The sequence below is a fragment of the Odontesthes bonariensis genome, chromosome 9, assembly GCF_027942865.1.
Source record: "Odontesthes bonariensis isolate fOdoBon6 chromosome 9, fOdoBon6.hap1, whole genome shotgun sequence".
In the NCBI taxonomy this organism is placed as follows: Eukaryota; Metazoa; Chordata; class Actinopteri; order Atheriniformes; family Atherinopsidae; genus Odontesthes; species Odontesthes bonariensis.
Window position 1 is genome coordinate 39,464,718 of NC_134514.1, and position 27,794 is coordinate 39,492,511.

The 27,794-nt window shown below is 46.3% G+C and overlaps 1 protein-coding gene across 1 annotated transcript; it reads left to right on the forward strand.

The window, feature by feature from the left end:
* The first annotated feature begins 20,316 nt into the window (after window positions 1-20,316).
* LOC142388722 (uncharacterized) lies at window positions 20,317-26,439 on the forward strand. Its single transcript, XM_075474269.1, has 2 exons — window positions 20,317-20,337; window positions 25,510-26,439. Exons 1-2 carry the CDS (start codon window positions 20,317-20,319, stop codon window positions 26,437-26,439), a joined length of 951 nt encoding a protein of 316 aa, XP_075330384.1.
* The last annotated feature ends 1,355 nt before the right edge of the window (window positions 26,440-27,794 follow it).

The window sequence follows — 27,794 nt, forward strand, 5'->3', positions numbered from 1 at the left end:
ATCATCACATTTCCTGTAACAGAGCATCTAGTCAATTGTGCCTTTCAGATATTTCAGTACATGTTTTACAGTCGTCCACTGCTTTTCTGTTGGCGCACTGAAATATTGTGAAAGTTTGCTTACAACATAACTCAAATCTGGTCTAGTGCATGAACTAAGATAGATTAGGCTACCCACTGCTTCTCGGTATTTCCTGAGGTCACTCATCTTTTCATCATCATCACTGTAATTCAGCTTTGACTCACAAGGTGTCGACCTGGGTTTACAGTCTTGCATGTCAAACCTTTCCAACAATTTACCAACATAACTCTGCTGTGACATAGTCACAACTCCATCACACTGGTCAAACGTGATACCCAGAAAATTCTTCAGTCGGCCCAAATCTTTCATCTGGAATTTTTCAGTAAGCATTTCCTTGACAGTTTTCATTCCTCTCTCATCACTGGCAGCAATGACCAAATCATCAACCCATATCAATATCATCACTTTTTCATGTTCGGTTTCTCTCTTGTAAACACAATTATCAGCTGGGTTTTGTTCAAAGTTGTTTTCACAAAGATAATCATGTAACATTCTGTTCCAGTTTCGTCCTGATTGCTTTAACCCATACAACGATTTCTCCAGTTTACACACCATTTTATCATTTGTCTGAGTTTTTACGTCATAAGCCCTATTCGGACGGGACTAGTTCAATGGGGGGACGTATGGTAATGTTGGTTAACCAGACGACGCCAGGGAGAAGAAATGACCAATTCGGACGGGACAAAAAATCCCTGTAATATTCATCTAACATGGGAGGAGTTGTTGGTTACGCACAACCGTCACATCCTGGATGCTATGCACGTCTTCATTTCACTTCCGTAAACCCCATCTGTAAACAGACTTGGCGCCGACCAGGTCGAAGCAGGTGCTTCCAAGCAACGCTTCATCCAGAATCTCCATGTTTGCAAACAGAGACACCTAATTGTTTCTCTCTTTAAAAGGATGTGACGACATATTCCGTACTTATTACCGAAGGTCGCATTCGCACGGGATTAGTATTACCTATGGTAGATACTCCGGACCGTTTCACAGGAGGTAGAATTCTCGGCAAAGTTTACCGACATACTCTGCTATCTTTACTGACATGGCGCGTTCGGACGGGACTGGATTTCCCGGTTATTATTACTTTACCCCAGGTCCCCCCATTAAACTAGTCCCGTCCGAATAGGGCTATAGCCTTCTGGCTGTTCCATGTAAATTTCATGATCAATCGGTGCATGTAGGTAAGCAGTTTTAACATCCATTTGATGGAGTATCAAATCTTCCTGAGCAGCTTTCTGCATCAACACTCTCACACTCGTAAGGTTTGCAGTAGGAGAAAAGGTTTCTCCATAATCTACACCCATCTCTTGACTATACCCCTTGGCAACATACCGGGCCTTGTACTTGTCAGATCCATCAGCATTGGTTTTCATAGCATACACCCATCTACCCTCCACTGTCTTCTTGCCCTCAGGTAAAGTGGTCAGAGTAAATGTGTTGTTATCCTTCAATGATTTCATCTCCTCATTCATTGCATCAACCCACTCTTTTGAGTTGGATGAAGTCACAGCTTCTCTGAATGTCTGTGGTACATTACACACCATCCTATAGCAATAATCAATGCTGATCTGTGCATGATCACTCGGCTCACCATAGAAATCTGGCCTCCTCCTCTCTCTAGCAGGGTACCTCCTCTCTGTACTCAAGGTGTCTGGAGAATGTGGTTCTGCTTTCACCACAGCTGGTGGTGGACTTGTCTGGCTACTCTCTGGGATGTCAAGCAACTTGGATTTGTCTGGGTCAGGTCTGGTTGTGCTGTACTGCACACCAACATCATCATCTGTCATGTTATCAGTCGTCTGTCCCTCAACATTGGACATAAACCTCACCAGTCTGTGCTTCATCACTTTTCTGTTGTCAGGATTGTAGACCATATAGGCTGGGCTGTTCTTATCATAACCCACAAAGATGCCTTTCTCAGACCTTGAGTCTAGCTTCTTCCTGTCCTGCCTATATGCATAACACACAGTACCAAATTTCTGCATCTTGGACACATTTGGTCTCCTTCCTGTCAGCATGAAGTAATGTGTCTGTCTGGTGCGGTTGTTGAAATATCTATTTCTCACCACTGCTGCTGTCTGAACTGCATATGGCCATAACTCCTTTGGTAACTGGCTTTCCAAGAGCATGCATCTAGCCATGTCAAACAGAGTTCTCCAGTTGCGCTCAGCAGTGCCATTCTGGTGTGGTGAGTATGGTGCTGATGTTTCATGTCTGATTCGGTTTTGGCGAAGTAGTGTTTGGTAACCCTGTCCAGTAAACTAAGTACCATTATCAGATCTGATGCAGGCAACCTTCCCGTATGGGGCTATATCAGCTAGAAACCTTTGTGTTGCATCCACTGTATCATTTTTATTTTTCAGGAAGTACACAAACACAGCACTGGAATAATCATCAGCAAAGGAAAGGGTGTACCTATACCCATCTTTGGACACTGGATCAATGGGACCGGCTAAGTCAGTATGTACCAACTCCAAAGCTGACTTGGCCCTCACATCAGGCTTCCTGTTCCTGCTCTGAGTGAATTTGCCCTGAACACACACTTCACATTGTATAGACTTGGGTGTTTCACTCTTGATTGTCATACCATTAACAACACTCTGTAACTTCTGAACATCATTAAAGTTGCAGTGTCCCAAAATCTCATGCCACGTCTTAATGTCAAGGCAACTCATACATTGATCATCACATTCATTGTTCACAGGCACAGTAGGCAAATAGAACAACGTGTACCTTCTTTGTACTGCAGAACGTCTTCACCCTCCTTGAAGATCACTGTTGCCCCACTGGAAGTTGCAGCTCTCACAGAGAAAATATCCTGGGGATAGGAAGGAATGTACAGCACCTGCTTCAATGTAGAACTGATGTGCCTTCCTTTGCTGTCAACCAGACACACTTCAGCTTCTCCTCTGCGCTCTGCGACCCCCTTACACCGTGTGCCATCAGCCAGCTCCACACAGTGCGTCTCGGCCTGGAATCTTTCGTCGAAGCTCTTGAACAGGGCCAGGTCAGTGATGATGTGTGTGATGTCGCACCGGTGTCCACCATTAACCCCTTTCTGGTGACACCACGCCCTGGCCCACGATCACCAGTCTCCAGCATGAAGGCGAAAGTGTTGTCCGTCTCCTCGCTCACCCCTCGTGCATTGTCCTGCCGCTGCGGTCGCCGTCCTCCTCGCCGCGTGGTACTTTTCCCCTGGCTGTACCACGACACCGTCTTGCAATGTGTCCTCTCTGGCCACAACGGTAGCATTCAATGTCGCAAATCTCTGTGCTCTGCACCCTTGCGCCCACTAGACCACTGGGCTTCTTTGGATGCGACCGGGCCCCCATCACATTGTCATCAGCTGCAGCTGTGCGCATCCCTTCTGTGCTCTCATAGCTGCGCAACTTTGTCTTGAAATCTGCAAAACTGAGAGTCTCGTGGCTTTGGGTCACGAAAATGGAGAATGGCTTGAAAGATTCTGGCAGCCCCTTCAAGACCATGGCAACTAACAGTCCATCACTTAACCCTCTGGGGTCTAAGGCCTTTTCAGAGACTTTGAGGCAGCTGTCACCACCTTGACATTTTCAAGTATTTCAACTAACTGTAAACATCTATGCAAAAGTGACACATATGGTTGTATTCTGAAAAGCCTAACAAAAAACAATATGAGAGTGAAGTGAATGTAACACAAACAAGTTTTATTTAAATTGAGGGGAAAACACAACTGTACAAAAAAACAAGTTTTAGAGGTCTTCAAACAGTGCAAGAAAACACACTATAAATATATCTAGCCAAGACTTTTGAAGGTTGAACCTTGTAAACAAAAGTGTTGGCTGCATAAAAGTAAAAAGTGCAGTCAGAAATGTTTTTTTGTTTTCACACAAACTGTAAAAAAGTCATTGTAACTCAAGGCAGTGTCTCTGTTAGTCGAATACTAATTAGATGGGTGTGTAAGACCCCTGATTCCCCCCACCCCCCTGTCTCCATGTGATAATTGTATCTCACTGGCAGGTCATTGCTGCCTCCCCCCACATGCTGGCTGAATGGGGCGTGTTCTCACCTGTGAATAGCCACTCAATCACCTGGTACTTTACATGTGAATAGCGATAGGTGTGGCCTCGGAGACTGCTGCAGTCTGAGACTACAGAAAATCCAAAGATTTCTGTTCACTCTCTTTAAAAAGGGCCAGCTATATAATTTATTTTAACGAGAACTTGTCCTTTCACTCATTGTGCTAATGCTAGGACAAATTCAAGCAACTATAAACTTCAGCGCAGTGCAGCATATTCTGGGCCCATAACCTGTTACAAACTTAACTGCTAACTGGAGACAAAGACCAAAATGAACAGGCACCAACACAGGTTTGGGTGAAAATGAACAGGGAGAGTTTATTGTTCACAGGTGAGGCTTAAGTAAAGTCACATGACCTGGCCTCAATCAAGGTTGTCAATTGAGAGCACACTCGGATAGTTAAGGCCCTCAATGAGCATCAATCAACAGTCTCACTATCCACGTTCAAAATCTAGCTACATATCACTGTAGACCATTGACACTTCTGATTTTGATACAAATGCAGGAAGTAGGGGATGGTGGGAAGTGTTAGTCCATGAAAATCCAGGACTAGCACCCACTCTCTTGATCTCACATGATTCTTAACTTTTCTACTTTGTTTTCCACTCGTGAATTTTTTTAGCTAATATACACTTCCTGGTCAATAAATTTGAATTTAACCAAACAAATAGGTAAAAGCATCCCACTGCAAACATATTGCAGTGGTTAAATTGTTGTATCTGGGAACAAGTTATTGAACCTGAATTAATGCAGAGAGGAGATTATCATTCCTTAAACAACCATGTCAGAAGACACATCTTGTGATCATTGAAAAGATGATACCCTGTTTCAGAAGGGTCAAATTATTGATCTGAACCAAGCAAACTGCATCAAATGTCTATGTGTGATTACTGGATGAATGATTAATAAAGTAACTTTCCTCTATCATCATCATGATATCAAACAAAACAATTAAGAAGATTGCTGAAACTGTCCAACACATCATTAAACCTATGAAATAGCATATCAAAATTCCCACCAGGGACAAAATCACTTTGGACCACTGTTACACCGTTTTAAAAGATGCCTACCGCGCCGTTTCATGGGCAGCTCTAGGACTCTCAGACCACTGTCTGCTTCACCTCATCCCAACCTATAAGCAGAAACTGAAAACTTCTAAACCTGTGGTAAAGACTGTTAAGAACTGGACAACGGAATCCAAGCTGGAGCTGCAGGCTTGCTTTGACTGCACCAACTGGAGTGTTTTTGAAGCCGCAACTACAGACTTCAATGACCTCACTGACACTGTAACATCATATATCAGTTTTTGCGAGGACATCTGTGTGCAAACCAAGACCTTCTGCACTTACAATAACAGCAAACCTTGGTTCACTCCTAATCTTAGGAAGCTACGCCAAGCCAAAGAGGAGGCCTACAGGAGTGGGGACCGGGATCTGTATAAGCAGGCCAGGAACAAAGTGTCTAATGACGCTTTTCCACCAGCTCGCTTCGGCTCGGCTCGGCGCGCTGTTGTGTGTTTCCACTAGCACGCAGTACCTGCAACCGGATAGATTTTCCGTATCACCTCAGCCCTGGTTCCAAGCGGGCCGAAGTGTTACTAAAACGTGACATCAGCCGACTGCCTTCCACTGATTGGCCGATGAGTGTCGTCACTTTTCAATACTGTTTTGTCTGGCGGCCAGGAGTCTTCTCTTGCCTTCTGTGCGACAAAAAGCCACAGGGTGAGCAGCCACATGGTGAGCAGCCACAGGGTGAGCAGCCACACGAGCGCCTCCATGTCCTCCATGCTATCCTCCTCCTATGTTGTTGTTGTTGTTGTTGTTGTTGTTGTTGTTGTTGTTGTTGTTGTTCTGGTCGCGCAGCCGTGTTACGACGACCCCGCCCACGTCGAGGAGGCACGAAGTGATACTCGGTTGTAATGGAAACACAACCAAACCGAGCCGAGCCGTGCCGAGCTAGTGGAAATGCGCCATAAGGAAATAAAAGATCCTACAGTGAGAAGCTAAAAAATAATTTAGCTTCAAATGATCCTGCATCAGTTTGGAAAGGTCTACAACAGGAACAAGAAACAGTTCCCCCCACCCTGATCATAATCCCAGACTGGCTGATGACCTGAACGAATTTTACTGCAGGTTTGAAAAGCACCCATTATTTTTCCCCTCAACACCCAACCCCCTCCCCCCCACCTGCATTGATAATTTGTGAGAAGGATGAGCGCAGTCTCTTTCAGAAACAAAAGATCAAGAAGGCTCCAGGACCTGATGGCGTATCACCCTCTTGTCTGCGCCTCTGTGCTAAACAGCTGGCGCCAATCTTCACGCAGATCTTCAACCGGTCCCTGGAACTATGTGAAGTGCCCTCTTGCTTCAAAAGCTCCACCATCATCCCAGTCCCCAAAAAATCCTCCGTCTCAGCTTTGAATGACTACAGGCCTGTCGCCCTGACGTCTGTGGTCATGAAATCCTTTGAAAGACTGATGCTGTGCCATCTAAAGGACATAACAGGTACCATGCTGGGAGCAGGTCGGTGGATGATGCCGTCAACATGGGACTGCAATTCATCCTGCAACATCTTGACTCCCAAGGGACGTACGCCAGGATCCTGTTTGTGGACTTCAGCTCGGCGTTCAACACCATCATGCATGAACTCTTACACCAGAAGCTCACTCAGTTATCAGTGCCTGCCTCTACCTGTCAGTGGATCATCAGCTTCCTGTCAGACAGGCAGCAGCATGTCAGACTGGGGAGTACCTCATCAAAGACCCGGTCTATCAGTACAGGCGCCCCACAGGGGTGTGTCCTCTCCCCACTGCTCTTCTCCCTCTACATAAATGACTGCACCTCAAAGAGCCCATCTGTAAAACTCCTGAAGTTTGCGGATGACACCACTGTCATTGGTCTGATCCAGGATGGGGATGAGTCTGACTACAGACAGGAGGTGGAGCAGCTGGTCCAGTGGTGCAGTCAGAACCACCTGGAGCTTAACCCCAAGAAGACCCCCCCAACTCTCCCCACTCACCATTCAGAACGACACAGTGTCCAATGTGGATTCCTTTAGGTTCCTGGGATCATCCATCTCACAGGACCTAAAATGGTCTCCCCACATTGTCACTATCCAGAAAAGGGCCCAGCAGAGGTTATACTTCCTGAGACAGCTAAGGAAGTTTAATCTGCCTAAGGAGCTGCTGACCACTTTCTACTCGGCGATCATCCAGTCTGTCATCTGCACCTCCATCACTGTCTGGTTTGGGTCAGCCACCAAACGAGACAGGGCCAAACTGCAACGGACAATTAGGGCTGCAGAGAGGATTATTGGAACTGAACTCCCTTCCATACAGGACCTGTACCAGTCCAGGGCCAGGAAAAGGGCAGTAAAAATTTCTACAGATCCCTCACATCCTGGTCACAAACTGTTCAATCTCCTCCCCTCTGGCAGACGATACAGGGCACTGCTTTAAAGCGCAGCTGCGTGCTTTAAAGCAGACTGCAAGAAAGCTGGAGAGACAGTGGCGTTCCTCTAATTCAGCATGACGGCCTCCCTCACCACTGGTGTCCACCAGCAGGTTCGGGGATTGCCGCCACGACAGGCACCGACCACCTTACGGCCACAGCTCCGGTCGGCCGCCTCAACTTTACTCCAGCAGCAATTGACTCTCTTGTTGACAGCCCTATAGTTTCAATGCGTACAGCACTGGACAATGTTGCCCCTCTGAAAAGGAATTTAATCAGTCAGAAGAGGTTGGCTCCTTGGTATAATTCACAGCTGCGTGCTTTAAAGCAGACTGCAAGAAAGCTGGAGAAACAGTGGCGTTCCTCTAATTTAGAAGAGTCTCAATTAGTCTGGAAAGATAGTTTAATAACGTATAAGAAAGCCCTTCGTAAAGCTAGAACTGCTTATTATTCATTAATAGAAGAGAATAAGAACAATCCCAGGTTTTTCTTCAGCACTGTAGCCAGTCTGACTAAGAGTCCGAGCTCTGCTGAGCCAGGTATTCCTTTAAAGGATAAGACCGGTTTTTTGACATTGGGCCCTTGATTTCACATTATAACATGATGTTCTACTCACCCCTGCTTGTTGTTGGTCATTCGGAGCTGTTCCGAAGATATTCGCGAGGCGTCTGGCTGCTCTCTTGAGATATTCGGCCATGAAACGGTTTCCTATGGGCAAGCTTATACAGGCACAAACTATGCTGTTTATAATTTATTAATTACTCTACACTAGCACTGATAACGTGGAGGTGCGTCGCTTACTTAAAAAAATCCGGGTTACTAATTTTGAATTTTAGCCGAATGAATAAATAGGCAGCAGGTCTGTGGGCTGTCTGTGGCAGTAGCACGACGATGACGTCAGTTACACCCACTTTACGACGAAAAAATCAAAATTACAACAACCCGGATTTTTTTAAGTAAGCGACGCACCTCCACGTTATCAGTGCTAATGTACAGTAATTAATAAATTATAAACAGCATAGTTTGTGCCTGTATAAGCTTGCCCATAGGAAACCGTTTCATGGCCGAATATCTCAAGAGAGCAGCCAGACGCCTCTCGAATATCTTCGGAACAGCTCCAAATGTTCAACAACAAGCAGGGGTGAGTAGAACATCATGTTATAATGTGAAATCAAGGGCCCAATGTCAAAAAACCGGTCTTATCCTTTAACTCTCAGCAGTGATGATTTCATGAGCTTCTTTATCAATAAAATTGTTTCTATCAGAGAGAAGATTGATGGAGTCCTTCCCACTATTATCAGTGATGTATCATCAAGTACAGCAGCTTTAGAAGTATCTTTAGAACCTGATTTGTATTCAGACGGCTTCTGCCCAGTTGATCTCTCTGAACTAACTACAGCAATAGTCTCTTCTAAACCATCAACTTGTATTTTAGACCCAATCCCAACCAGACTGTTCAAGGAGGTTTTCCCATAAATCAATACTTCCATATTGGATTTGATCAATCTGTCTTTGTTGACAGGATTCACCCTTTCCACTTTTAAGACCAGGCTTAAAACTTTCCTTTTTGATAAGGCTTATAGTAAAGCCTGGTTTATAGTCGGTAACGCAAGACGCAACGCAAGACGCAAGCCGCAACGCAAGCCCTTGCGCGGTTGCAAGCCCCCCCTTGCGTGCTTGCGTGTGTCACCTCAATTTTCTAAACTTCACGCAAGACGCAAGCGCAAGCCACTGGCTGTGGTCGAAACCGCCTACTACTTGATCGATCTGACAGTATGCAGAGCGTTTACACACAGTGCACTTCACTCCTGCCCGAGCCGAAATCAGCCGGCCTGAAAAGCTGATTTCCCTTAAGCTATAGGCTAAACTCTGTAAATATATAACTTTAGCAACATTTGAAACATTTTCAGGCGAGAAAGTAGTCGTTTAGACCCCCAAGGTGTTGAAAATCTGACAAAATACCGGCTATTTACAAGAAGAAGAAGAAGCATGAATCTATGGAAGAGAGACTTGCCAAAGAGCTCCTGGCGGTGAATTTCCTTTCATCGTAGTAGGCTTGTCATTGAAAAAACCCGCGACTCCACCTACTGTCCTGGCGGTGAATCGCCACGCAGCACACGCAACCGCCGACAAAGCAAAATGAAGTATAAACGTCTCGAGCCATTAACATACGCGCAAGACGCAAGCGCAAGGGCAGTTAAAAGAAGTATAACTCAGCCTTTAGGGATGGCTCAGGTGATCCTGAAACATCCCATAGTTAAGCTGCTATAGGCCCAGCCTGCTGGGGGGCCTCATCTGTCACACCTTTCCTCACTTTACTCTTTATGTATATGTGACATTATTGTGGTCACTAACTCGTGTTTCCCTGTTCCAACAGATATCCTTTGAATGGTGTTACAGTGTTTGTTGTCCCCTCTCTTTCTGTCCTCTCAAACCCCAGCTGGTCGAGGCGGATGGCCACCCTTCCTGAGTCTGGTTCTGCCAGAGGTTTCTTCCTGTTCAAAGGGAGTCGTTTCTCTCCACAGTCGCCTCAGGCACGCTCAGGACGGGAGATTGAACCGAAAAACAAAAAGTTTTCAGTGCAATCTGTTGGTTTCCTTAGCTAGGAAATTGTTTTTGAATTGGCTCTATATGAACGAATTGGATTATATGATAAATAATTATGATTACAATTAATTGAATTCCAATTGGCTTGAATTGGACTTTATTATCTAAGTGCCTTGAGATGACATTTGTTGTATTTGGTGCTATATAAATAAAAATTAATTGAATTGAAAATTAATTGAAAAAAAGTCATGCGATTTGATGAGTTTAGATTCATACATTTTTGGTGAGACTTGGCTGAAACTCATACCGTTTATTTAGCTTCCATGATTTAAGCAAAAACTGAAAATTGAATCTTAGTAATTATGAAATTCATGGTCATTCTTCACAGATACAACTTTTCATTCACACCCTGGGCTGACATTATTGGTGTATTAAAATGCATTGAATTTAGCCATGCCAAATTAGCCAGTGTGATGAGATGGAAATCAAAGTATCATGAGTTACTGTAGTCTCTATGAATCTATAAACTCTCCTTTGTTTTTCTGCTGTTTTTCCTGTAATTCCTTCACTTCTGGCAGAGGCATGTCTCTCTCTGTTTGTCCATTACTCATTTTGAAAAAGAATAGAAGTATCCTTCTTACACTTATACAGTTTGATAATAAACAGATCAATTGTTTTAAACTTATATTGTTTTCATTTAGCTAGCACCCTCTGAGATTCACATCAGCTTTATGTGATTATTTCTGCATCTAGATCGGCTTTGCCTTTGAAAATATCTTTAAAACAAAACCCACAGTCCCAAATGACTTGCAGATTTTTATTAGGTGACTTTTTATTCTTCCCTGATTTTAATCATGACAGTGTGAAATCATTTCTGTATTACAGGAAGGACATGTAAACCCACCACAGCTTCTTTTATTCATCCCTTCTAAATCCCATCTGCTAAATCATGCCACTTCCTCTCAACCTTTGTTTGTTTAATTCAGTCTGCGACACCCATCCCACACAGTACAACATCAGACCGATCAATCACCATGCTGCCTCACACTGCAGCCATTGTTAGTGGCTCCCAGAGTCAAGGAACACACTGTTTGCATCTTTTCTCCAGGCCTTGAACGGGCCATATAGTCCTCTCTTTGTCTACCCCCAACCCACCCCACCCGTATTGATGGAATTTGCAAGTAAGCAGATTTGCAACGGATATTAACAGTAGGCATTCAGAACAATGGCGCGGAGAAGCAAGGCACAAGGTTGAGAACAAACGTGTCCTTTATGTGCAGTTGAGGCCTTGTTCTGAGAACTGAGGGGAGGAGAGGGTAAGGAAATGCATGAGAAGGGGTGTCTTCTCACATTGCAGATGGAAATGAGAATATCTGCACATACATACCCACACATACACTCAGATACACAAGTTGAAGTCAGACTTGACACCAGCTCTTAATGACAGCTTGGATCTCGAAAAGTCAAGCAAGGTGACAAAGATTAAAGGAAAACATACACAAGTGTGTGCACACAAACACACACTAAAAATATTCTACAATACTCCGCCAAACAAGCATCTAGGGACTGTGTGCTGTACATTTAAATCTTCAGCTACTTTAGTCTTCCCTCCCCAGTGACAATAGTAGAGACTTTACTCTTTCCTCAATGGCTCAATCTTTCCATCCCTTTGACAACATTATGGGGAGCTTCATTGGTTTGAACTGCAGGGAGTCTTTTCACACACACTCCTGCCTTTAGTAATGCAACACCTCTTTGGGGTCAAAGGAAAGTTGCATTGACATGCAATATGTCTTTCCCATGTTAACAAAACGGTAAGTGTTGTACATTTTCTTCTTGACGAAGAGTTTTGCTCCCAGGATTTTTGTTGAAGTCTAACAGCTATTTGGCCTCTTTGTTTATAACATAAACAGGGAACTCCTTCCTGCTGCTCACTGCTACACCCACCAGTGGTTGCATCTTGATTCCTGGGGCGCTTTGCCGGTGGTTCATTGGGTGCTGGCCCATTGGTTGGTTGTCTGAGGTGGCCTGGCCTGGTTGCGTTCTTCCTCATTTCTCTTCCTGTCAGTGCTCCTGATAGTTCTCTGCATGGTTTTCCCTCAGAGGCCGTAGGGTGTTCTCTGTTAAGTTTCTCTACAAATGTAACATCTGGTTGTCTGGTTTTGCTTTGTTTTTCTTGTACATTTATTGTTGTAAATGTTTTCAATCTTTTGCATCTTTGTCTCCTTTATCTTTTCTTCACTATCCCCCTTTCTTTGTTCCCCAGGTTTTTTCAGGTTTGTCATTAATAAATTATTTCAACAAAACTAAATGAATAAATAAATTGTACTTAAGCATCAAGGGGAGCTTTATATTCATAAAGTTTCTCTTGGCAAAGCAAATATGTTTGGCACAACACAGCATTCAGACCATCAAAAAAAAAGAAAAAAGAAATCATGGGGGACATCGCATTGACTTTGTGACCGCTGTTTATGCATACTTTATACCTCGGAATCTTGATTTCGGGAGGAGGAGTGTGGTTTTGGTCATGGAGCAGTGGACCAGATCCTAACTCTCATACAGGTTATGACCGTGTTCCTCGAGGGATTCTTTGGGGGTTGTTGCGGGAGTTTGGGGTACTGGAATTAGGTCCCTGTATAACCAAAACAAGAGCTGTGTCCGCATTCTTGGTACAAAGTTGAACTTGTTTACAGTGCGTGTAGAACTCCCCCAGGCCTGCCCCTTGTCAGCGATCCTATTTGGGATTTTCATGCACAGGGTCTTGAGGGTAGTCGTGGAGAGAAAGGCATCTGATTTAGGAACCTCAGGGTCGCATTTCTGCTCTTTGCGGATGATGTAGTTCTGCAAGGTTTCCTGCTGTCACACCCATGGACTCACGTTTTTAGTTTTCATGTTTAGGTTATGCTTTTGTTTTCAGCCCATGTTTAGTTTTTTGTCATGCCTTAGTTTCCCTGCACTGTGTTTATTAGTTCACTCACTTCACCTGTGTTTTTTCCCTCAGCTGCACTCACTCCCCAATCACTCTCACTCCCTATTTAGTTTCCTGCCTCCCCTGTCAGTTTTGCCGGATCTTTGTTGTTGCTGTTAGTTCTCATGCCACGTTGCCACGACTAAGTTAAGTATTTATTCCATGCCATGTCAAGTGATTTTGTTTTGTTTTTGTTCACAACTACGTTTTTTCCGGCTCAGCCGTGTTTTATGTTGGTACTTTGTTTTTGCTATTAATAAATCAACCTTTTTTTTGTAAGTCCGCATCCGTGTCCACCCTCCTTCCACACCCAAACCTGACAGAAAGATCTGGCACCAGATATGGACGCGGCGGACTACTCAGCCTTCTGGGAGCTGGCTGGGGACTTCTGTTGCCTCTCATCGAGCTGCACCTCCTGGGACAAACTGAACTCTGCCAATGATCTAATTGACTTTTTTTTACAAAAGCAGGTCCTCCGACACATGTCAGGAGTGACGCACATCTGGGCAGAGGTGAGGTGTGTACAGCGCGCTGCTATGCTGGATATCTTTGGCATGGAGCCACAGAAGGTAGCTGCGCTGTACACATCCTCCCTCACCACTCCAGCATCCCAGTCCACGGCCCCAGCCGTTCCAGAGCTGGCCCCGGCCCCGGCCCCAGCCGTTCCAGAGCTGGCCCCGGCCCCGGCCCCAGCCGTTCCAGAGCTGGCCCCGGCCCCGGCCCCAGCCGTTCCAGAGCTGGCCCCGGCCCCGGCCCCGGCCCCAGCCGTTCCAGAGCTGGCCCCGGCCCCGGCCCCGGCCCCAGCCGTTCCAGAGCTGGCCCCGGCCCCGGCCCCGGCCCCAGCCGTTCCAGAGCTGGCCCCGGCCCCGGCCCCGGCCCCAGCCGTTCCAGAGCTGGCCCCGGCCCCGGCCGTTCCAGAGCTGGCCCCGGCCCCGGCCCCAGCCGTTCCAGAGCTGGCCCCGGCCCCGGCCCCAGCCGTTCCAGAGCTGGCCCCGGCCCCGGCCCCAGCCGTTCCAGAGCTGGCCCCGGCCCCGGCCCCAGCCGTTCCAGAGATGGCCCCGGCCCCGGCCCCGGCCCCAGCCGTTCCAGAGGCTTTAGGGCCTGACCAAGAGGCTTTAGGGCCTGACCAAGAGGCTTTAGGGCCTGACCAAGAGGCTTTAGGGCCTGACCAAGAGGCTTTAGGGCCTGACCAAGAGGCCTCCGGGCCTGACCACGAGGCCACAGGGCCTGACCTCGACCACGAGGCCACAGGGCCTGACCACGACCACGAGGCCACAGGGCCTGACCACGAGGCCACAGGGCCTGACCACGAGGCCTCTGGGCCTGACCACGAGGCCTCCGGGCCTGACCACGAGGCCTCCGGGCCTGACCTCGACCACAAGGCCTCCGGGCCTGACCTCGACCACGAGGCCTCCGGGCCTGACCACGAGGCCTCCGGGCCTGACCTCGACCACGAGGCCTCCGGGCCTGACCTCGACCACGAGGCCTCCGGGCCTGACCTCGACCAAGAGGCCTCCGGGCCTGACCTCGACCAAGAGGCCTCCGGGCCTGACCTCGACCAAGAGGCCGCTGGGCCTGACCTCGACCAAGAGGCCGCTGGGCCTGACCTCGACCAAGAGGCCGCTGGGCCTGACCTCGACCACGAGGCCGCTGGGCCTGACCACGAGGCGGCAGAGCCCGACAAAGCCTCAGAGCCCATGGGGCCCCAGCCCATGGACTCACCGGTTCGAGCCCTTCCCTCCCACCCCCAGACTTTGGGGATGTCTGGGATCCATCCCTTGAAGGGGGGGCTCCCCCCCCGTCGGAGGTCCGGCCGACCATGGGACGGTCCCCGGCTCCTCCTCCCGGCACGCAGACGGAGGTCTGGGTGCCATCCAGACCACAGCCTGCTGCCACGTCATCGGGGGTCCGGGCGTCCTCCGGGCCGTCTCCTGCCGCCACGCAGAGGGAAGTCTGGGTGCCAACCAGACCACCGCCTGCTGCCACGTCATCGGGGGTCCGGGCGTCCGCCGGATCATCGCCTGCTGCCACGTCATCGGGGGTCCGGGCGTCCGCCGGGCCGTCTCCTGCCGTCACGCAGAGGGAAGTCTGGGTGCCAACCAGACCGCCTGCTGCCACGTCATCTGCGGTCCGGGCGTCCGCCAGACCACTGCTTGTTCCTGCTATGCCGTCTGCGGTCTGGGCGTCCGCCAGACCACCGCCTGTTCCGGCTATGCCGTCTGCGGTCTGGGCGTCGGCCAGACCACCGCCTGTTCCTGCTATGCCGTCTACGGTCTGGGCGTCCGCCAGACCACCGCCTGTTCCTGCTATGCCGTCTGCGGTCTGGGCGTCCGCCAGACCACCGCCTGTTCCTGCTATGCCGTCTGCGGTCTGGGCGTCCGCCAGACCACCGCCTGTTCCTGCTATGCCGTCTGCGGTCTGGGCGTCCGCCAGACCACTGCCTCCTGCTGCCCGAAGCCGGTACCACATACCCGTTTCTGGTCCCCAGCCTGACCGGCTTCGAGCCCCTCCCTCCCACCCTCGGATTTCTTAAGGGTTGTCTGGGATCCACCCCTTGAGGGGGGGGCTCTGTCACACCCATGGACTCACGTTTTTAGTTTTCATGTTTAGGTTATGCTTTTGTTTTCAGCCCATGTTTAGTTTTTTGTCATGCCTTAGTTTCCCTGCACTGTGTTTAATATCAGAGATGTGTGGTCAGGAATGAAGAAGATCACAGGCCTCAAGCAGAGGGAGGATCGGATGGATGGAAGTCTGGACAGAGCAAATGAGCTGAACACATTCTTCAACAGGTTCAGTTCAGGAACAAGCTCACCATCCTCCCCTCCTGTTCCCAGCCAAAGAGACATCCCACCTGTATAATAATGATTGAGACGGACACCAAGGTAAGTATAACTGCACGTTTAGTGATCATAACCGGAACTGCCTTTACAGGTATAACAATGCATTATGGGTAGCGTAGTCTATCCCGCTACATCTCTTCCTTTTAGCTAAGCACATATCCCATGTCAAAGTCTCTGGAACTCTTTTCATTACGTATTAGACTTTCTTATTATTTATTTTTATCAAAACACATTTCTCTTTAAAACCCTGTATTAAACTGGAACATTCAAAGTATGTTTCTCTCTTAAAACATGTAATCGTCTCATAACCTGTAAACGTAACATTCATGTAAATCCTGAACCATGTTAGAGCTGCAATAAAACTTTAACAGACATCTCATTCACATTTCGTATATGCTTGGACCATGTGACATTCATATTCTTTTTTTTTTTTTTTTTTTTTTTTTTTTTTCTTCACAGGTCAAGCCTCTCTGGAGTCTTAGAGACTGCCTGACTTGGTGGTGGTTACAGAGGGAACCTCGGTTGCTCTCAAGTGAAGTCTGTTTCTTCTTAGAACCCCCTTGTCTGTTTCCACCAAGTATGATCTTGGCATGTTTGCAGTACCAAGCACAGTCCCTGGAGCTTTCTCTGTGGTGATCCACACCTTTTGTCCTGCGTCGAGTTCTTGAAGTGGTCTGGCCCGGTGGCGAAGATTGTAGTGTGAAGCTTGTTTGCGACGTCCTTCCTCATCCTCAGTCTCCCCATCAGTAGCTGTGCAGGTGAGTATCCGTGCTCTAATGGTGTGGCCCTATATGCTAGTAGTGCTCTGGTTTGGTCAGTCTCCTTTTTCCACAGACTTTTGATTGTTTGCACGGCACGTTCAGCCTCACCATTTGCTTGTGGGTAGCGAGGGCTGCTCGTGACATGTGCAAAACAGGCCTCTTTTGCAAATGTTCTGAATGTCTCTGAAGAAAACTGTGGTCCGTTGTCGGATACCACAGTCTCCGGGTACCCATGACGTGCGAAAGCCTTCTTCACAGCACGAACCGTGACTTCCGATGATGTGGTTTTGAGCTCCACGATCTCGATGTATCGTGAGAAGTAGTCGACGATGAGAAGGTAGGTCTTCTTCGCCCACTCAAACAGATCCATTCCGACTTTTTGCCAGGGCCTATCAGGGACACGTGACTGCATGAGGGGTTCTCTGTGCAGACTTCGGTATCTCTGACACATTTCACATCTGTCTACAGTCTCTTTGATTTGTGTGGAGATACCTGGCCACCACACTGAAATTTGAGCTCTAGCGCGGCATTTGGAAATTCCCTGGTGCCCGTTGTGGAGTTTGCTCATCATTTCGCCTCGGAGTGTCTGGGGAATGACGATTCTCTCCCCTCTCATCAGAAGCCCTCCTACTACGTGTAGCTCTGCCCTGACTTGCCAGTAGGGTGCGATGTTGAAACTCACTCTGTGTTTCTCTGGCCAAGTTGTTTGACAGTAGTGTGTAACGGTTTTGCACGTGTCATCTGTTTGCTGTACCTGCTTGATTTCTGCCAGCCGTGAGTCTGTAACTGGCAGCGAAGACACCACCGCATCCACGAATACCTGGACGTCCTTCTCCAGCCGCAGGTCATCCGCAGATGGAGGGTCACTCAGTGGAGCTCTGGACAAAGTATCAGCAGTGATGAGGCTTTTGCCTGGCACATGAACAATGTCGTAGTCATACCTGAGGAGTCTCAGTCGAAATCTAAGAACTCTGGGGGGGAGGTCGTCCAAACCTCTGCTGCTCAACAGAGGGACCAGGGGCTTATGGTCCGTCCGCAGAGTGAAGTGCAGTCCTAGCAGGTATGAGGTAAGTCTCTCACACGCCCACGTCGCCGCCAGCGCCTCCTTTTCGATTTGCGCATAGCGCTTCTCTGTGTCTGTCAATCCCCTTGAGATGTATGTGACAGGTTGCCAGGTCCCATCTGTTTGTTTTTGCGTTAGGACAGCACCTATTCCGTATGGTGATGCATCAGCAGATACTTTTGTCTCTGCTGTGTTTGTGTACTGAGCAAGCGCCGTTGGTGAACTAAGTCCCCTTTTCAGCTTTTCAAAAGCAGTACGCTGCGGTTCATCCCAAACCCACTCGTTTTTCTCTCTCAGCAGGTCTTTGAGTGGCGTTGTGATGGTGGCCATCTGAGGTACAAAGTTGGAGAGGTAGTTTGCCATACCCATTAGACGGCGCACATCCTCCACGCAGGTAGGCTCAGGCATCTGTAGGATAGCCTTCACTTTGTTTGGGTCTGGCTCAATTCCTTTTGAGGATAACTTGTGTCCAACAAATGTGATGTGCTCTTGTGAAAACTCACACTTCTCATTAAGCGTAAGTCCTTCTTCCTGCATCCTCTGCAGCACGCGGTGCAGTCTCTGGTCGTGTTCCTGTCTGTCTCGTCCATACACCAACACATCATCTGCATGACACAGGACCCCCTCGAAATTCTCCAACATCTGTGACATTCTTCTCTGAAAATGTTCGGGGGCGGATGCAATTCCAAACGGGAGTCTGTTGAAAAAGTACCTCCCGAATGGAGTGATGAAGGTTGTGAGAGGCCTAGACTCTGGAGTTAGCGGAATCTGCCAAAATCCTGACCTTGCATCCAATTTGGTGAAAACTCTGGCGTCTGACATCATTGCCAGAGTTTGGTCTACAGCCGTCAATATGTGGCGCTCTCGTTTCACTGCAGCATTCAGGTGTGTGAGATCCACACAGATTCTCAGTTTTTCTTTTTTAGGTTTTGGCACCACTACCATGCCAGAACACCATGCTGTTGGCTCAGTTACTTTTGAAATGACACCCATATTTTCCATTCTCTCAAGCTCTTCACGTACCTTGTCTCTGAGTGGAAGGGGTACTCTGCGGGGAGTTGACAGTGCATAGGGTACAGCTCCTTCCTCCAGTTCGATGTGGTACGGTTCTGTCAGTTTTCCTAACCCTTGGAACACTGCTGGGTAAAGTGCCTTGAAGTCAGTATCTGACTGTGTCACTTCATTCACTCTGTGCACCAGCCCCATGGCTTGTATGGCTGGCAGACCCAAAAGCGGCTGTGTCAGCCCCTCCACGACATACACCCATTGCTCTGTGAGTCGGCCTTTTGCACACAGTTTGCCCTGAAAGCAGCCCCTAACTTTCAGCACATTTCGTCCTGGGCCCACTAACCTTTTCAGCGGCTTGTGTAGCTGACCGTCTCTCTCTGGATTGAACAGGCTTTCTGGTATGGAGGTCACATCTGCACCTGTGTCGATTTTGAAGTTGGCTGCGTCTCCATTCAGAGTGACCTTCTCCATCCATGCTTTGGTGTTTGTTGTAGACACTTCCCCTAAGAACGCACAGTCTGAATCGCTGTCTGACAGTTCTTCTGTGACAGTGTGTACTGCCTGACCATTACGGCAGACCACAGCAAAATGTCCTTTCCTGTGGCACTTCCGACATTCCACATCTCTCGCTGGGCAATCTTTCCATGCATGTTTTTGTCCCCCACATCGTCCGCATTCTTTGTCATTGGGTGTATCACCCGTTTGAGGCCTTTGTTTCCATGTTTGTGGAAAGTTTTTTCCTCTTCTCATTGTTTTGATTGCATCCATGTTTGACTGGACTGGAGCACCATGCAGTATTGCCTGTTGTTTCTTAACAGTTTCATTTTGTCTCACTTGGTCTATTGCTTTCTGTAGTGTTAATGCAGAGTCCATTTGCAGCTTTTCGGATAACTTTCTGTCTCTTATCCCCACCACAATTCGGTCTCTGATGAGCTCCTCCTTCAGTAAGCCAAATCTACAGTGTTCTGCTAATTTGTGAACCTCGGTGATGTACGCTTCTGCACTCTCCCCCTCTTGCTGGCATCGCATATTAAACTGTGCCCTTTCAAAAATCACATTGTGTTTGCCAATGAAATGCTTTTCCATCGCTGCTTTAACTGAGGCATATTTCTTTTTCTCGGCAGTCGTGATCGGCAGGATACTGAGGATATCGTCAGCTGCATCCCCCATAGCATATAGGAGAGCATTTACCTGATATTCCTCGTCTTGCTCACGTAATCCGGATGCAACGTGGAAGCGGTCAAATCGTCGGATCCATCTCGGCCAGTCAGACGGTCTCGAGAAGTCGAATGGTTCTGGCTGTGTTATTTGCAATGAAACCGCCATGACGAGTCTTTGTTTTCCTTTTAGCTTAGCTGAGTTTCCGCTCACCGGCTCATGCAGCTGCACTGGCGTTGTCCTCGCGTTCGTGTGTGCCAAACTTCTCCTTTTCTTGCAGGTATATCCACTCTTTCGCTGTGTCCGCTAACGACTTGACTTGTCATCTATGAAATTCTTGGAGCCATATGTCCTTTGCCACTTTCTGACACCATGTATAATAATGATTGAGACGGACACCAAGGTAAGTATAACTGCACGTTTAGTGATCATAACCGGAACTGCCTTTACAGGTATAACAATGCATTATGGGTAGCGTAGTCTATCCCGCTACACCACCCTCCTCTGACCCACAGCTTTCCTGTAACATCTCCACCTCCACCTCAGTCATGGATTCTTCTGCTTCCACTAGTTTGTCTTCAACCCAATCAGGAGATGCTGCTGTCCCCTTTGCCTCCCCCTCCCACTTTTCTGTTTCTAGAAGTCAGGTGAAGAGGCAGTTGGAGAGACTGAACCGGAACAAGGCTGCAGGTCCAGATGGTGTCAGCCCCCGAGTCCTGAAGGCCTGTGCAGAGCAGCTCTGTGGGATTCTGCAACACCTTTTCAACCTTAGCTTGACCCAAGAGAAGGTACCACTGTTGTGGAAGACATCCTGTCTGGTTCCGGTACCAAAGAAAACTCATCCTTCAGTCATCAATGACTACAGACCTGTTGCCCTGACATCCCACATCATGAAGGTCCTGGAGAGACTCCTGTTGACCCACCTGTGTAAGCAAACCAGCACATATCAGGACCCCCTGCAGTTTGCTTATCGCCATGGAGTTGGAGTTGAAGACGCTATCATACACCTGCTTCAACAAACCCACTGTCATCTGGACAAAGCAGGCAGCACTGTGAGGATCATGTTCTTTGATTTCTCCAGTGCATTTAACACAATTCAGCCTGATCTGCTTCGTCTGAAACTCCAGAAGACTCAGGTGGAGGCCTCAACAATCACCTGGATTAATGACTACCTGACAAACAGACCACAGTTTGTCAGACTGAAGAATTGTGTGTCTAACCAGGTGATCAGCAGCACAGGAGCACCACAGGAGACTGTACTCTCACCATTCCTTTTCACTCTGTACACTTCAGACTTCCAGTACAAGTCAGACTCCTGTCATCTACAGAAATATTCAGATGACTCTGCAGTGGTCGGGTGTATCAGAGATGGACAAGAAGCTGAGTACAGAGAGCTGGTGGACCGCTTTGTGGCATGGTGTGGGAACAATCATCTCATCTTGAATGTTAACAAAACAAAGGAGATGATTGTAGATTTCAGGAGAAACAGGGTCAGATCAAACCCTGTTTCCATCATGGGAGAAGAAGTGGAGGTGGTTGAGGAATATAAATACCTTGGTGTTCATGTGGACAACAGACTGGACTGGAGACACAACAGTGAAGCAATCTACAAGAAAGGACAGAGCAGACTGTACTTCTTGAGGAAGCTAAGGTCCTTCAAGGTTTGCAACAAGATGTTGCAGATCTTCTACAAGTCTGTTGAGAGCGTCATTTCCTCTTGCGTCATCTGTTGGGGCAGCAGCATCAGAACCAGGGACCTAAAAAGACTCAACAACCTGATAAGGAAGGCTGGTTCTGTTCTGGGGACGGCTGTGGAACCTCTGGAGACAATAATGCAAAGAAGGATTTTGCATAAAATCAAGAGAATTATGGACAACCCTGAACATCCTCTCCATGAGACTGTTATCGGAAAACAGAGTCTCTTCAGTCAAAGGCTTCTTCAGTTTGGATGCAAAACGGACCGCTACAGGAAATCTTTCCTGCCCACAGCCATCAGCATCTATAATAACTCCTTGATTTAATTGAGCTACATCAACATTTAATTTCCCTCTGGGATAAATAAAGTATTTTTGAATTGAATTGAATTGAATTATTAGTTCACTCACTTCACCTGTGTTTTTTCCCTCAGCTGCACTCACTCCCCAATCACTCTCACTCCCTATTTAGTTTCCTGCCTCCCCTGTCAGTTTTGCCAGATCTTTGTTGTTGCTGTTAAGTATTTATTCCATGCCATGTCAAGTGATTTTGTTTTGTTTTTGTTCACAACTACGTTTTTTCCGGCTCAGCCGTGTTTTATGTTGGTACTTTGTTTTTGCTATTAATAAATCAACCTTTTTTTTTGTAAGTCCGCATCCGTGTCCACCCTCCTTCCACACCCAAACCTGACACCTGCTTCCTGCTTTGTCCTTCGTACGCTTAGTCTGCTTGCTTTGCTTACTTTATTGATTTTATGCTGATTTTCCCTTTTTTCCATTTGAGCCTACCTGCGATAGTTTCTGGACACTTATAAATCTCTGGGATTAATGTTTTTTTTTTTTTAACAGAAACAGCAAAAAAAATTTATAGTTCTTTATCACAGCTATATAGTTACTCTAGATGGTATTTCCTTGGCTTCTAGTTCTACAGTGAGGAACCTTGGAGTTATTTTTGACCAGAACTTATCATTTGACTCGCATATAAAACAGGTTTCTAGGACTGCCTTCTTTCATCTTCGTAATATTGTTAAAATCAGGAACATCTTGTCTCAGAGTGATGCAGAAAAACTAATTCATGCATTTGTTACTTCAAAATTGGACTACTGTAATTCTTTATTATTGGGCTGTCCCACATATTCTCTGAAAAGCCTTCAGCTGATCCAAAATGCTGCAGCCAGAGTTCTGATGAGAACTAACAGGAGAGATCATATTTCTCCAGTTTTAGCTTCTCTTCATTGGCTCCCTGTTAAATTCAGAATAGAATTTAAGATTCTTCTCCTCACATATAAAGCTCTTAATGACCGAGCTCCATCATATCTTAAAGATCTCATTGTAAGATATTTTCCTAACAGAGCACTTCGTTCCCAAACTGCAGGTTTACTTGAGGTTCCCAGAGTTTCTAAAAGTAGAATGGGAGGCAGAGCCTTCAGTTATCAGGCCTCTCTATTGTGGAACCAGCTGCCAGTAAATGTCCGGGAAGCAGACACCCTTTCCACTTTTAAGACCAGGCTTAAAACTTTCCTTTCTGATAAAGCTTATAGTTAGGGATGGCTCAGGTGATCCTGAAACATCCCATAGTTAAGCTGCTATAGGCCCAGACTGCTGGGGGGCCTCATCTGTCACACCTTTCCTCACTTTACTCTCTTTATGTATGTGTGACATTATTGTGGTCATTAACTCGTGTTTCCCTGTTCCAACAGATATCCTTTGAATGGTGTTACAGTGCCGCCGCCCCCCTCCCCCCCTCCCCCCCTCTCTTTCTGTCTTCTCAAACCCCAGCTGGTGGAGGCGGATGGCCACCCTTCCTGAGTCTGGTTCTGCCAGAGGTTTCTTCCTGTTAAAAGGGAGTCGTTTCTCTCCACAGTCGCCTCAGGCACGCCGCTCAGGCCGGGAGATTGGACCGAAAAACAAAAAGTTTTCAGTGCAATCTGTTGGTTTCCTTAGCTAGGAAATTGTTTTTGAATTGGCTCTATATGAACCAATTGGATTATTTTATGAATAATTATGATTACAATTAATTGAATTCCAATTGGCTTGAATTGGACTTTATTATCTAAGTGTCTTGAGATGACATTTGTTGTATTTGGCGCTATATAAATAAAAATAAATTGAATTGAATTGAATTGAATTGACTCTTCAGCGCTCCGTGTGCGTGGTCTACACACAACTGAAGCCTGATTTACAGTGTCTGGGCACCTACCACTCAGCTTAAGCTAAATAGCCTGGAAAGGTGCTAACCGTTAGGCTAACTGTTGTGTATCGTCCACCTGGCCCTTATTCTGAGTTTCTGTCTGAATTCTCAGAGTTTTTATCCCAGTTAGTGCTGAGTACAGATAAAGTCATTGTAGTGGGTGACTTTAATATTCATGTAGATGTTGAAAATGACAGCCTGAAATGAACTTTAATTCTATATTAGACTCTATTGGATTTTCTCAGAGTGTTCACGGACCGACTCACTGCCTTAATCACACCCTTGATCTTGTGCTGACTTATGGCATTGAGAGTGAACAGTTAACAGTGTTCCCTCATAACTCTGTCTTATCTGACCATTTTCTGATAACCTTTGAGTTTACATTACTTGAATATACAGTTTCTGAGAAGAAATTTACATATAGAAGGTGTCTATTAGAGGATGCTGTAACCAGATTTAAAGAATTAATTCCATCATCCTTTTCTTCACTGCCATGTGCAGATATGACAGAGGACGACTACCTAAACTTTACTCCAGCAGCACTTGACTCTCTTGTTGACAGTACTATAGTTTCAATGCGTACAGCACTGGACAATGTTGCCCCTCTGAAAAGGAAGGTAATCAGCCAGAAGAGGCTGGCTCCTTGGTATAATTCACAGCTGCGTGCTTTAAAGCAGACCGCAAGAAAGCTGGAGAGACAGTGGCGTTCCTCTAATTTAGAAGAGTCTCAATTATTCTGGAAAGATAGTTTAATAACGTATAAGAAAGCCCTTCGTAAAGCTAGAACTGCTTATTATTCATCATTGATAGAAGAGAATAAGAACAATCCCAGGTTTCTCTTCAGCACTGTAGCCAGTCTGACTAAGAGTCCGAGCTCTGCTGAGCCAGGTATTCCTTTAACTCTCAGCAGTGATGATTTCATGAGCTTCTTTATCAATAAAATTGTTTCTATCAGAGAGAAGATTGATGGAGTCCTTCCCACTATTATCAGTGATGTATCATCAAGTACAGCAGCTTTAGAAGTATCTTTAGAACCTGATTTATATTCAGACGGCTTCTGCCCAGTTGATCTCTCTGAACTAACGACAGCAATAGTGGCTTCTAAACCATCAACTTGTGTTTTAGACCCAATCCCAACCAGACTGTTCAAGGAGGTTTTCCCATTAATTGACACTTCCATATTGGATTTGATCAATCTGTCTTTGTAACAGGATATGTACCTCAGACTTTTAAGGTTGCTGTAATTAAACCTTTACCTAAAAAACCTACTCTTGATTCAGAAGTGTTAGCTCATTATAGACCTATATTCAATCTCCCTTTTATGTCTAAAGTTCTTGAAAAAATAGTTGCAGCTCAGCTTTGTGATCATTTCCACAGAAATAATCTGTTTGAAGAGTTTCAGTCAGGATTCAGAGTGCATCATAGCACAGAAACTGCACTGCTGAAAGTTACCAATGATCTCCTCTTAGCCTCTGATAGCGGACTTGTGTCTGTGCTTGTCCTGTTGGATCTCAGTGCTGCATTTGATACGGTCGATCACAGTATCTTATTACAGAGACTTGAACATGTTATTGGGATTAAAGGAACTGCATTAGGCTGGTTTAAGTCATATTTATCTGATAGATTTCAGTTTGTTCTTGTAAATGAAGAATCTTCCTCACACACCAGAGTAAGTCATGGAGGTCCCCAGGGTTCTGTGCTTGGACCGATTCTTTTCACTTTATACATGCTTCCATTAGGTAACATTATTAGACAGCATGGCATAAATTTCCATTGCTATGCTGATGATACCCAGTTGTACTTATCTATAAAACCAGATGAACCCAATAGGTTGGTCAGACTACAAGCATGTCTTAAAGACATAAAGACCTGGATGACTCAGAACTGTCTGCTTCTAAATTCAGACAAAACTGAAGTCGTTATCTTTGGACCTGAGCGCTTCAGGGAGAAACTGTCTAGCTATATAGTTACTCTAGATGGTATTTCCTTGGCTTCTAGTTCTACAGTGAGGAACCTTGGAGTTATTTTTGACCAGAACTTATCATTTGACTCGCATATAAAACAGGTTTCTGGGACTGCCTTCTTTCATCTTCGTAATATTGTTAAAATCAGGAACATCTTGTCTCAGAGTGATGCAGAAAAACTAGTCCATGCATTTGTTACTTCAAGATTGGACTACTGTAATTCTTTATTATTGGGCTGTCCCACATATTCTCTGAAAAGCCTTCAGTTGATCCAAAATGCTGCAGCCAGAGTTCTGATGAGAACTAACAGGAGAGATCATATTTCTCCAGTTTTAGCTTCTCTTCATTGGCTCCCTGTTAAATTCAGAATAGAATTTAAGATTCTTCTCCTCACATATAAAGCTCTTAATGACCGAGCTCCATCATATCTTAAAGATCTCATTGTAAGATATTTTCCTAACAGAGCACTTCGTTCCCAAACTGCAGGTTTACTTGAGGTTCCCAGAGTTTCTAAAAGTAGAATGGGAGGCAGAGCCTTCAGTTATCAGGCCCCTCTATTGTGGAATAAGCTGCCAGTAAATGTCCGGGAAGCAGACACCCTTTCCACTTTTAAGACCAGGCCTAAAACTTTCCTTTTTGATAAAGCTTATAGTTAGGGATGGCTCAGGTGATCCTGAAACATCCCATAGTTAAGCTGCTATAGGCCTAGACTGCTGGGGGGCCTCATCTGTCACACCTTTCCTCACTTTACTCTCTTTATGTATATGAGACATTATTGTGGTCATTAACTCGTGTTTCCCTGTTCCAACAGATATTCTTTGAATGGTGTTACAGTGTTTGTTGTCCCCTCTTTTCTGTCTCCTCAAACCCCAGCTGGTGGAGGCGGATGGCCACCCTTCCTGGTTCTGGTTCTGCCAGAGGTTTCTTCCTGTTCAAAGGGAGTCGTTTCTCTCCACAGTCGCCTCAGGCACGCTCAGGACGGGAGATTGGACCGAAAAACAAAAAGTTTTCAGTGCAATCTGTTGGTTTTCTTAGCTAGGAAATTGTTTTTGAATTGGCTCTATTTGAACGAATTGGATTATTTTATGAATAATTATGATTACAATTAATTGAATTCCAATTGGCTTGAATTGGACTTTATTATCTAAGTGCCTTGAGATGACATTTGTTGTATTTGGCGCTATATAAATAAAAATGAATTGAAAAAATGGATTGAATTGAACTAGCAGCAAGATGCCTCCCTTCTCCACAGATGACTACTACAGCCTCCTGCAGAAGATTGCAGTACTGGATACAAAAATCCATCGCTTAGAAGTAAATGTGGAGGTAAATGAACTGTGTGGAAATTAAACTACCTTGCCATTGATTCAGAATAGTGGAGACGAGCAAGCTAACACACAGCTAAGGAGCACAGATAACGCGACCAAGAAAGCAGACTCTGTGCACTATAATAAATCATCGAATAATAATCCTCCCTGGAACCATCTCAGTGCAAAACCAAAAAGTAAATCATGTCTCCTGGAAGTGGGAAGACGTATCACAGGCAGGGCACAGCGAGCCGAAATATGTGAAACCGACTGGCCTTCACTTCCCACGAGACAGAGGAGCTCTTCTACCCCTGTACATGGGAGGAAACAGGACTGGACATCCGTGAATGGGAAGGTTAACAACAAACCTCCAAAATAACCGAGTGTAAAACTGTAGAACAGATTTGCTCCACTATCGAAGGACTCTGGATCTCTATTGGATGACCATCCATCCCAAAGCAGCAAGGCAAGGACTGAAAACCTGTCAGAAAGTAAAAGGCCACAGGGAAAGCTAAAGGCTGGGCCTGAAACTCTGATTGTGGGTGACTCTGCCGTAAATGATGTACAAAGGATGTGCGGTAAGCACACTAAAGTCCTCTGCTTTCCTAGGGATATGGTCAACGATATGAAGGAGAGAATTCCTGAAATTGCAGATGAATATCCAACTGTGACAAACATCGTTCTGCATACAGGGTCAAACGATG

Coding starts and splice junctions, on each gene's coding strand:
- LOC142388722 (XM_075474269.1), top strand. CDS start 20,317: ATGATTGAGACGGACACCAAG. Junction 20,338..25,509: donor TGATTGAGACGGACACCAAG/GTAAGTATAACT, acceptor GGAGGTCCCCAG/GGTTCTGTGCTTGGACCGAT.